Raw genomic sequence first — 12,210 nt, 5'->3', positions numbered from 1 at the left:
CCACAATGAGATACCACCTCACACCAGTGAGAATGGTGAACATTAACAAGACAGGAAACCACAAATGTTGGAGAGGGTATGGAGAAAGGGGAACCCTCTTGCACTGTTGGTGGGAATGTGAACTGGTGCAGCCTCTCTGGAAAACTGTGTGGAGGTTCCTCAAAGAGTTAAAAATAGACCTGCCCTATGACCCAGCAATTGCACTGCTGGGGATTTACCCCAAAGATTCAGATGCAGTGAAATTTTGGGACACCTGCACCTCGAGGTTTCTAGCAGCAATGTCCACAATAGCCAAACTGTGGAAGGAGCCTTGGTGTCCATCGAAAGATGAATGGATAAAGAAGATGTGGTCTATGAATACAATGGAATATTACTCAGCCATTAGGAAGGATGAATATCCACCAACGTGGATGGACCTGGAGGGTGTTATGCTGAGTGAAGTAAGTCAATTGGAGGAGGACAAACATTATATGGTCTCATTCATTCGGGGAATATAAAAAATAGTGAAAGGAATTAAAGGGGAAAGGAAAGAAAATGAGTGGGAAATATCATAAAAGGGGACAGAACATGAGAGACACCTAACTCTGGGAAATGAACAAGTGGTAGTGGAAGGAGAGGCGGGCGGGGAGATTGGGTGACTGGATGACGGGCACTGAGGGGGGCACTGGACAGGATGAGCACTGAGTGTTATATGTTGGCAAATCGAACCCCAATAAAAATATACAAAGAAGAAAATACAAAAAAAAAACCCAAAATGCTGAGTTGACTGTGTTCTAGTCACTAAGAACTGTTCCTTTTTGGGTGTTTACTGTAAAACTATGTAGTCAGCTCTTGTTTTATTTTCCTTATAATTTTTAGATACCTTTTTTTTGTAATTCAATTTTGCTTTACAGTATGTCAAGTGATTCTAGTATCAAATCTACCAGAAAGATATATTTAGAGAAGTCTAGTTTCTATACCTGTTGGCTCCACGCTATTCCCTCTTTCCCTGTATTTGTCTCTTTTCACTGTGGTATAATAGATGTTAATATAAAATTTAATATTTTAACCGTTTAAGTGGACAGTAGCCTTAAGTACACCCACAATGTTATACAACCAAGCACCACTATCCATCTCTTTTATTTTTAATTTCATGGTTTATTCTATTTTTAAAAATATGAACAAGCATAAATGTGTATTATATATACAGGTGTGTAGATGTACAAATCTTTATGTACACACGTATAGATACATAAAGTCCTCTCCTCCTTTTAAAAATAACGTTCACTGTTCCCCATCAACTATTTATTGAGCTAACAATATATCCTAGAGATTATTGCATAGGAATATGTAGAAATACTCAATTTCCTTTTACAGCCCACCTAGATTTCTGACCTCGTATCCTTCTACAGAGGACTACCTGGTGCATGAACATTTGGACCTGCCATCTCATAAAATCAACAGATTTAAGCAAAATGGAACCACTAAACCATGACTTGAGGTTTTTCAAGCTCATCATCTCTATTTCCCTTTTTTGAGGATATCAAATTACTCAAATCAGGAATAACAAAGTCATTTTTAATTAATTTTTAGATGTGGGTATTAAGATCGCTTAATTTGCTCTGTCGTTTGTCATCCAAACAGTTAATCAAAAGCCAAGGCTATTTAACCTGCAACTATAGGGTATAAAATCTTTCACGCTCAGGGTTATTTCTAGGGATTTTCTAAGCCAATCCTCATGAACTTCAAATAAATTGGCTCCAGTTTAGTTGACAATCTCTCTCCCTCAGGATCAGAAGCCAAAGCACCAACTCAACATAGCAGCAATGGAAGTCACCAGTTGCCCAAACCCCAGAAGCGACAAGTACCACAAACAGGAGATTGCCATGATGATGTAACGACAAGATCAAGGTTGTATTTGGATAAAGCCAAGAGAGTTAAGCTTCCTGATGTCATGGGGAGAGACAGTCAGGATGGTTCAAAGGAAACTCTTACAGTCTACTTGGCTCTAGCCAAGAAACATGTGTGCTGGTCCCTACTAAGCAGGATTATTGTAAACGGGGAAAAGAAAGCCCCCAAAAATGGCTATACAAGAGACTGAGCAGATTCACCCTGAGGGAATATCATTTGAGACTTGACATTTCTCTTAGTCTTGTTTCCAAGCAAAATCAGATTTTAAAAGAAAACTGGCATCTAACTGAACTGAATTCATCAGAAACTCACTTTCTTCCGCTTTCTCTTTTCAAGATTCTGCTTTTCTGCCAGGGACTTGATTGCTTGGATCCACGCATCAGCCATTCGCCGGATCCGGAGTCTCATCCACCGGAATTCTTCATGCTTTTTCATCATGCTGTAGAGAATATTAAAATCCGTACGAATTTCCGCCTAGAAACAGAAATTTAATCAAAACGAACTGAAGATAAAAAGTCAGAAAGCATAATGGTTGTCATGATGTGACATCTAAAGACTTGAAAGAGCTAGTCAATTAAATACAGAGCTTCAAAAGTGAGGCTTGTCTGCTGGGCAGCTTTATGTTAAGGCCCCAGGATTATAAATTAAAGGCCTCTGACTGCTGATCTGCTGTCAGGGACATCATTAAAAAATTAGAAATTGAGGAAGACCCAGCACAGCCATTGCAAAGCACTGAGTTATATTAAAATGCGTTTTTTTTTTTTGTTTTTTACTATGAGTATATGCTCGATATACCTTGAAATTCTCTGCACCCGAATTTACTGCCACTTGGATCTGCTGCAAAGCAGTAGATTTTTACTTGGAAAAAGTCAATTCTTAACAGGCTGCTTGGCATTGTGCAAGTGTCCAAAAAGCCTGTCTGCCCACAAAGTTAAGCAGGGAAATAAATGCTCATCTTCTAGTTTTGTCCCAGTCCCAAACCAACAAAAGTTCATTATTTTCTGAGAGATTTAAAAGCCAGCAATACCATTTTCCTACTATAGCTGAATAAAATTAAAAATTCAGGCCAGAATAATTGAAAAGCCAGGAGGAACATTTTTCTAATGTATCTGGATACAACCAGTGATCGCATTAACAGGAAAACAGTAGCACTTGTATTTGTTTCTCGTAACATCTAGAACATGCTAACTCCATCTCTCAGCAGTCACACACTTTGTTCCCAACACTCACCTGATCCCTCCTTGACCCAACGTTCTCCCAAGACCCCCATGGTCTACAGCATGGTGGTCAGCACACTGTTCCAGATCCTCCTGGAACACAGAGCCTCAGGGAGCATGACCCACGCATTTACATCCTGTCTAGGGCTGCGCTCTGAGCTCAAGGTCAGAACTCACCAGTTGCAACAGAGACCTCATGGCCTGGAAAGATGAAAATATTCACTATCTGGCCTTTTACAGAAAAAGTCTACTGACCCCTGGTCTAAAGAAGAAAGACATAAGAGCTTTTAGTGTGGCACAGAAAACCATGTTCGGTCCCTACTGATCTTTCCCATCTCATCTTCCACCAAAGCTCATCCAACACCCCAGGGCCTGGCCCACTGAACTGTGCCCCACTCCCTGAAAACACCAAGCTCTTGTACAGATACCTTCCCCCCTACACATCAGACACACCTTTCTCTCCTTGATCTACTATGAACTCACTCATCATTTGAAATTCAGCTCCAATGTCATCGTCTCTTTGCAACCTCTCCTAACCCCTGCAGGCTGAGATCGCCACTTTCTCATTCATTTCCATCGGCCTGCAGTTCACCTTTACATGGGTGTGATCATTATTTTTTGACCATCACCCTCATTAGATCGCTGAGAGCCTCCACATCTGGCACCAGGTCTTATTCCTATCGGTGGCCTCAGAGAACTGCTCAAGAAACAGACACTACTGGTTAACTGATTGGATCACCCACATTTCCACAGAACTGCAGACAGAAGTCCTTTAGTTCACCATTATTTCAGGGTTACAGCTGGCATTTCTAGCAGACTCCCCATGTACCACTTGGCATCAGAACCAAATCACAAGCCTAGTTTCCAAAAATCACTCACCAATGAATTATGATCAGCTTCTTCGTAGGGATTTTTCGCTCTCCAAGGTAAATGAGGACACCAATTTTCAACCTGAAAAATACACGAGAGACACTCGGTGTGTCGGTTCATCTGCAAACCAAGTAATGTCTGTACAAAGCACCAAGCACCATTCCTGGCACATGAGTAGCACTACATTTAAGTGCGCTGTTATTATGATTAGTCAGATTTTCATGCTTTCAGCTAGCAGTAGAGGCAGGTGACCTCTCAAACAGAATGACAATAGCAGGACGCCTGGGTGGCTCAGCAGTTGAGCATCTGCCTTCTGCTCAGGGCATGATCCTGGGTCCAAGATCAAGTCCCACATCGGGCTCCCTGGGAGGAACCTGCTTCTCCCTCTGCCTGTGTCTCTGCCTCTCTCTGTGTGTCTCTCATGGTTAAATAAAATCAATCTTAAAAAAAGAAGAACAATAGCAAAGGTCTAAAGAAGGCCACAATTACACTTTATATCTGTCCTTCACAGTACTTCTCAGGCACTGACTCCCTCAAGCGTCTACACAACAAGGGGGCGGGGGGCTCACAGCAGAAAGGTAAAAAACGGAGACTGCAGAGGAATGAGAATGGAAGGACAGGGATGATTCATTATCTGCGGGTGGTATGACTGGAAAAGCAGCAGCATGGCATTTGAGCCACAGAGCTCAATCATTTATCTCAGAATTAGGAAAGCAGCTGATCGTTTAAGGCTAATTGATCAAGGCTTTCCCTCATTTTCTGGCTGTTCACTTCACACTATCTCATCTCAGGGAAGAAGATGGTAAAAAGTATTGGAGAAAGAGATAAAAGGAAAAAGGGGGAAAAAAAAACCCCAGCAATCTTGTGAGAGCCATTCTAGAAGATGGATTGTTCTGTCAATGCACAAAAGTTTAGAGAGTTGAGGGGAAGAGGAAAAAGCACCTGAATTACTTCCAAAAGGTTACTGGAAAAAATTAGGCAGAATCACAATTTCTAGTAAAAGAAAGAAGAAAACTGCACTAAGATTGCTGGCCTCTTTGTTAAAACTGACCGTACAATTCCACAGTGGCACATCACCTGTGCAAAAATACACGATGAGAGTATTGACGATGGCTAATGAAAAGCCACAGAAAGTACCTTTATCTACAATCCTCCTCTGGCCAGGTGGGCCTACGGGAACCAAGGGAGCAAGCAGGTGGGGGCCATCCTGGGAGGACCACCGAGAAAGCAGGTGCACACAGGGCCACAGCCTTCTTTCTTGGTCAGTAACTCAGATTCGGTCGAGATAGTTTGCCCTCCAGCCCCAGGTACATTTTCAAACAAACACAGCAGTTTCCCTAATCTAGAAATTGCTCTTAATGCAAGGTGATTTTTACTATGACCAAAATAACCGCGTGATTTGCATAAAGCCATCTGCCACTACAAAGATGTGAAAGCAATAAACGGAGGGCAGCAAAGCTTGGGGGAGGGCGGAGTCCCCAGATAGAAAAAGAGCAATATTCTCTCTTTTTTTTTTTTCTTGTGGAGTAAAATTAGACTTTACTGTATTTGTGAATGACTTCAGAGACTCAAAAGGACTCCCCAGGAGGAAAGCTGAAATGGTTTCTACTCACAAGGAACGAAAATACTAACTTGCCTTGGATGCCCATGTCTAATTACGGAGACCTTACGGCAATATCACCACGAGAAGCAATATCTGGAGCTTCACAAATGTGAAAAATGAGGGAAAACCAGCGGAAAGGCAGCCTGCAAGCAGATGAAGCCTCAGCTGGTCCCAGCAGCAGTGCAAACATCTGTACCTTGCATTCTTAGGCCAGAATGAATTATTTACTTTGAATTAAATTTTTGTAAATGGACTAAATAAAACATTGCTATAAAGCATATTTATAACATGAAGGCTTCAAATGGTCTGAAGCTAGCATTTTCCACAGTGAGACCTTCAACCCCACACAAAAAGGATGAGGAGTAGCAAGCCGGGGGCAGATCTCAAGTCAGCCTCACACTAAATTAAGTAACTCAAATGTTCATGGCAACATGTCAAGATAAAAAATTTCCCCACAAATAGCATATTAGGGCAAGATGAAATAAGACTACGAATAAATACAGTCAACCAAAAGGAGAGACATTAGTGAGACGAGACATTGACAAAAGACTGTATGTTCCCTCCTCACTCTCCCATCGTGAAAAGAACCTTCCAAAATTCACTCTGATGAAAATACTGTCCAAGGTGATCTTCTAAAATATGACCTCCCTACAGAATACTCAGGACTTTAATTCCTCTTCGAAACTCATCATTGATCTCAGTTCTTGTTACTCTAAATCACTGGATAATACTTTGCAAGGCTTCAAGGGCATTTCTGAAAGGACAGAATATGGAGTCAGTGTATTTTAGCTTTTAGCAAGAAATCTTCCTGTCACACATTCACTTGTAATGGAGGAAAAACCAATTATGAACATCTTGACACTGAACGAAGATGGGGGATTTTTAAGGTTGCAGCTTTTGTACACAGTGATAGGATGACTGGCTAACAAAATAATTAAATTATACACAAACCAATTTTTCCATGGGAAGAGTGTGCATGTGTGTGTGTGGGGGGGGGGGGTATTTTTTTTCTAAACCTCAGAAGATTACCAAGATTGGAAGAAAGCCAATACTGGCAATAATTCCAAGTACTGGAACAAACAGCCCTCAAATGAGCAACATTTTCCTAAATAAGAGTGTCATTAATAACACTCAGGGAAAACCCTGCTCAATGCTAATAACTCAACTTCCTAATCCCTAATTTTGTTTTCTTCCTGATTTACCCAGGACCATTTATTGGGACCCGCCCCCAACCCCCACCCCCCCATCCCACAAGCACAGCATCTTCCCAAGAAAGCTGGACCCTAGAACGAGTCCACTGCCTTCCTGCTCTGGAAGCTCTTCTAGTTCACATTATTATCACCATCCCTTCTCCTTAGAACTCTCATGGCCTGCCTCAGCCTGCTGCCTTCCTATGCCCACTCCTTTGGCCATACTTTTCCAACTGTGACCCTCGGTGCTCTCCCTAGGACAGGATTTTGTATTTGCCCCAGGTGCAGACACCATGGAGGTGGCACCCTCCTGCCATCCACTCCCACCCCTGCCAAGCTCCTGGGAGCCGGGGAGCCCTGCCTCAAGACCTCTGCCAGAGAAGGAACTGGATGGCCTTAAAATAGTCCACAAATCACCAGAGTACATCTAAGCACTGAAAACCCCCTGGATTCATGGCAACATCCACACAACAATCAATAGAACAGGCAAACCATTACTCAAATAACCTTCGACTTGAGGGTAAAACTCCTCTCCCAGAACCCCTTGTTTTTAGTGCACTATCCTCAGGCCACAAAATGAAGAGGTAGGAAAAACAGAAAAAGACCAGCCACGCTAGAACTTTGGAGCATTAACACATATTCCACGGAGACAAAGACCTATAAATCACCTTTCTGGAATAAGGAGATATAAAATCACCAATTTTATTTTTGACATGCCTCCTCCCCATGATTTAAGCTTCTTTGATCTGAGAAGGTTTTGCAGCTTAATCATGAGCAGTGTGAATCAAAACAAAATCTCTCAACAACTCATGTAGGTCACACTTACTTTCAAGGTCTGTAGAATGGACAATTCATTATATTTAAGAAAAAAGAAACCACGGATAAGATACATATACAGCTCCAGTTAGAATTTAAAGATGAAAAAGAAGTAATAAAATTACAACAAAAATGAGTAGGATATATATATATGCACCAATTTATATGTAACTGGTGCAACTTTAGAGTAACATTCTACTCCTTTGAAAGAATAATTATCAGGTACTGTTATGGTCTCTTCTCTCATGATTAATGTGAAGTGTATGGCTCTAATGGATCACTGACCTAGAGAATTTCATGCTGTATTTTTCAGATAGTAAGTGCAATCAAAACTAAATGAGAAAAATGCATAAGAAAGGTGAGCTTATTTCTAGATGATGGTGTTACGGGTGCTTCTCATTATCTTCTCTATGCTTATCTGCACATTAGGATTTTTTACAACAAATGTTTATTGATAGAGTTATTTCTAAAGGAGTTACCTTATATAAGCATACAATCATTTACTAAAGGTTTACAGTAAGTCAGGATCTCTGGGAAAAAAAAAAAACAAGTAAGCTTGTATGCATTACATCATTGAATCCCTTGAAGAGCCGTGTGACGTGGGTACCATCATCAGGTTACATATGAGGAAGTTGAGGCTCCAAAGGCTTGGGAACTTGCCAGGGTAAGCTCACCAGCGAGCTGCAAGGTGGGTGACAAGTGGAGTCTATCGCTCCCCTGACCAGAATACATTAGGGCCTCCCTTAAGGGCCAAGCTTAGTGGAGAACAGACAGCTGCTGAGTGGGGAAAGAGCATCGAATCTGGAATCTGCCAAAATAGGCTGAGTGCCCAGCTCTACTAACAACTAGGCATATAAACTTAAACCATTTAGCTTTTAAGTTTTCTCATTTACCAAATGAAGGAGTTGGCTTAGCTGACCTCTTTTCTTAAGATTTTATTTATTTATTTATCTATTTATTTATTTATTTGAGAGAGAGAGAGAGAGAGAGAGAGAGAGAGAGAGAACGCACACAAGCAGGGGGAGTGGGCAGACTCCCTGCTGAGCAAGGAGCCCAATGTAGGGCTGGATCCGAGGACTCTGAGATCATGACCTGAGCGGAAGGCGGTGCTTAACCCAATGAGCCACCCAGGTGCCCCTCAGTTAGTTGACTTTTTAATAACTGCATTACACTATAAGATGAGAAAAAAATAATTCTACATCATCCCATCCAGGCTAATTGGTTACATATCACAAGGATATAGTTGACGAGGTATCTATTCATTTAATACACTGATTACTCATATGAATCTATATACACAGACGCCTACATACACGCATTTGTCATACTGATGACACATCAAATGAAGTTGCTCATGAAGGTCTATGTTTAAAAAAAAAAAAGAGAGCAAGCATTCTCCACCCCACTTTATACCTGCCCTCAACACTCCCCTTTTTCAGGTCTCAACAAGCCAATGCAAATGGTAAAAGACATCTACACATCGCTAAATGGTTCAGCTCTCTAGACTGGTCCTCTGCACCAAACACCTGAGCTGATTAATATTTTGGCCAAACTGTTTGTAAGAAATGCTTGTATAAGGTGGGCAGGGTGAGGGAGACTAAGGATAAAAATCAAAGATACACTGTAGTAGGAGCAAAGCACTAGGATAAGCACTTGACACACATAACCTCATTTGGTCTTCAAATAATCCCCTGGGAAAGACCACTTACCATGCCAGATGCAGACACAGCACAGGGAGGACCCACAGCTGAGGACTGACATGCCATCTTCCTACCCCAGAGCCTCTGCGCTTAATCACCACGTGATGTGCACAGAACCCAGACCTCTGTGTCCTGCAGTCCTGCCAACACAGTCCACTCTTCAATGTTAGACTATAATTGCCTAAATCTTCTATAGAAAATCCTTCAAAACAAGTTTGCTCTGCTCCTACTGTGTGGCAGTGCGGTAAGGGCAATGAAAGCAGTAAGAACTCCCTGCTGGCAACTCCTGGTCCCAACGTCTGTTCTGTGCAGCAAGACTGATTGTTTTCAAGCTTAAATTGGATCACATCCTACGCTAACTCAAACCCTTCAGAGGCTTTCTCCTTGCACTTAGAATAAAGCCCAGAATTTATACCAAGATCCTACAGAATATGACCCGAACCTTTATACTGGCTGCCTCACTCACCCTGCCCTACATACAACACCCTCTTTCCAAGTCCAACCAGGACATTCTAAACTCACAAAGGTGGCCAAATCTGTGTGTGTGGTGGGGTGCAGGAGAGTATGGAAAAAGGATACCAAGTTAAATTAGAATTTCAGATAAATAATGATTTTTATTTTAGTATAAGTATATTCTATGTAGTATTTGTCACCTACTTACAGTTTAAAAAAATTGTCTACCAGAAATTCAAGTATCATTGGGTAGCCTGTATTTCACTTGGTAACCCTATACTTCAGGGTTTCTGTATTCGTTAGTCTTTCTACCTGAACCACTCTTCCTTCCAGAGAGTTCCATGTGTCACTCCCTTACTTCTACACTATGCTCTAACTTTTCCTCAGAGAAGTCTTCCCTGACCCACCTACCAAGCTGCTCTGTATCCTTAACTCTCCTTTTTTTCCCCGTGGAACACCTACCACCTGTGGAAATTCTTTTGCGCTCCATGCGAATGAAACTGCTTGAGAAGAGAAACCCTGATTTGCCTGTTCAGTGCTCTACCTCAGCCCTGAGAACAGTGCCTGGCACACAGTAGGGACTCAATCATCTTTGGAGTGGTGAATGAATTATTCAAGGACATGACTCAAGCACTAAAGATACTCACGATGACACTCTTTTCCACTTAGATGGCACCACTGTGATGATTTCATAAGGACCTTCTGATAACACTTGGAGGCAGGCGAGGCAGGCTTACCCTTCATCTCACTGAAGGGGAACAAGGCTGAAAGCTCTAGGCCAAATAGGCAGCTATACCCAGACAGCCGATGGAGCCTCATGCGTATTCTCTAATACTGTACTACTGCTGCCTACCAAGGGAGGTAGGAATATTATGCCCAGAAAGGTCAGGACTGCACATGTACAAGGTAGAACCAAGGACTGGGGCAATCCAACATTGTTCTCTGGTGGTGAAAGAAAGGGCAAAACTTTAACAAAAGCTACAGTAAGTATTCCATGAGCCAAAAATCAGTTGGGTACTAATGGCTGAATGTCACAGTTTCAAAACTCCATCCCAAATCACTGTAGGGGAAGCAGTGTCCATCTTCCTTCTCACAGGAGAGGCAGGAAGCGAATTCCTCTATAGCCAAGCACACAGGGATGCACAGAGATGCTTCCTATTACCAACTCTCTATACCTGGGCTGCATCTATGTTTGATAGTCAAAGGCACCCAATTTATAGAAGTAGTCACATTCTAGACACAGGGGATAGAGTTCCACTTCTGTATTAATATGCAATTTTGCCTGAAGTGTAGATCCAGGCAAATAATGCTAACGTGACAATGAGAGTAAAAAATGGGCAAGAAAGCTGTGCCTTCTAATATAATTGGCTCATTCTACTCTCTTAGTCCAATCTGATCTCCTGCAATGCCTTGTAGATCTAATATGAAAGAGCATTATATTAAATTGTTAATAAGTGCTTGAAATACCCCTGCTTCATGTCTCAAACTTAATGTTTTAGCAGAATTTAATGTTACACATTTCATAACATTTTTCTCAAGGTTAGAAAGGTGATAGTCGGGAGAAGTTACTCAGAACAAACAAACAAAAATCTATTGCCTGCTTTTTGAAAATGCTTTAAATAGAGTACTTCATTCAATAAATATGTATGCCAGGCACCATTATCCCTGTGAACAAAACAAACAAAAATCTCCTTGGAGATTAGCTTCTTGCACTAGTTTTTATTGTTGGATGTTGATGGTCACCCCCAGGATCTTTGCACTTACTGCTGCCACTGCCCACTGAACATCTGCCAGACATCTACACTTCTTACTCTCGCACTTTCCTCAAACTGGTGCTCCAATATTGTCCTCTCATCTTCTCAGTAGGGCATTTCCTGACCACTCTATGTAAAACTGACATCATCATTCCTCGTAAGCACTTCTTAGTATCCTTCCCTATTTTATTTTTCTCTATGGCACTTATCGCAATCTAAAGGATAAATATTTTACTTTTGTTTTTGCCTGTCTCCTCCTACAAAACATAGCCTTAATGAGGAAAGTTCATCTTTCTGTTCATTGTTATGTCTCCCAGCACCCCACAAAACTCAAGAGCAATGAAGGCTTCTGGCACCCAGATGATGGTCCTCTGCTGAGAGGAAGCCAGTGGTCCTTAGACAAATTCTAAGGTCCTTTGGCTAATTTCTGTTCTAGGGCAGAAATTGTGTAAGATGAACCTGAAAGGTTTTGTCATACCAGATAGGTAAAAACCAATAGAAACTAACAAGGTCATGTCAAAAGGATCCAGGAGACAATATTAACTGGCTCCTGCTGGTCAAAGAAGTGGGAGTTTAAGAATCAGTAAGAAAATAACTGAAGTTGGGATCCCTGGGTGGCGCAGTGGTTTAGCGCCTGCCTTTGGCCCAGGGCGTGATCCTGGAGACCCGGGATCAAATCCCACATCGAGCTCCCGGTGCATGCAGCCTGCTTCTCCC

General features: G+C 41.8%; 1 protein-coding gene across 5 annotated transcripts in view; it reads right to left on the bottom strand.

The window, feature by feature from the left end:
* The window catches only part of MGAT5 (alpha-1,6-mannosylglycoprotein 6-beta-N-acetylglucosaminyltransferase), a 333,678-nt gene that overhangs the window by 119,940 nt on the left and 201,528 nt on the right, over positions 1–12,210 (bottom strand). For all 5 annotated transcript variants that reach the window (XM_072757610.1, XM_072757608.1, XM_072757609.1 and 2 more), the window contains 2 exons: positions 3,987–4,058; positions 2,203–2,364 (listed from right to left, as the gene is read on the bottom strand). In XM_072757610.1, the coding sequence (XP_072613711.1) occupies positions 2,203–2,364; positions 3,987–4,058 (234 nt within the window). The remainder of the gene's footprint in view (positions 1–2,202; positions 2,365–3,986; positions 4,059–12,210) is intronic.

The sequence above is a fragment of the Vulpes vulpes genome, chromosome 5 (genome assembly GCF_048418805.1).
Source record: "Vulpes vulpes isolate BD-2025 chromosome 5, VulVul3, whole genome shotgun sequence".
Lineage (NCBI taxonomy): Eukaryota > Metazoa > Chordata > Mammalia > Carnivora > Canidae > Vulpes > Vulpes vulpes.
The sequence above is the reverse complement of the archived record's forward strand: the minus strand, read 5'-3'. Positions and strand labels throughout refer to the sequence as shown.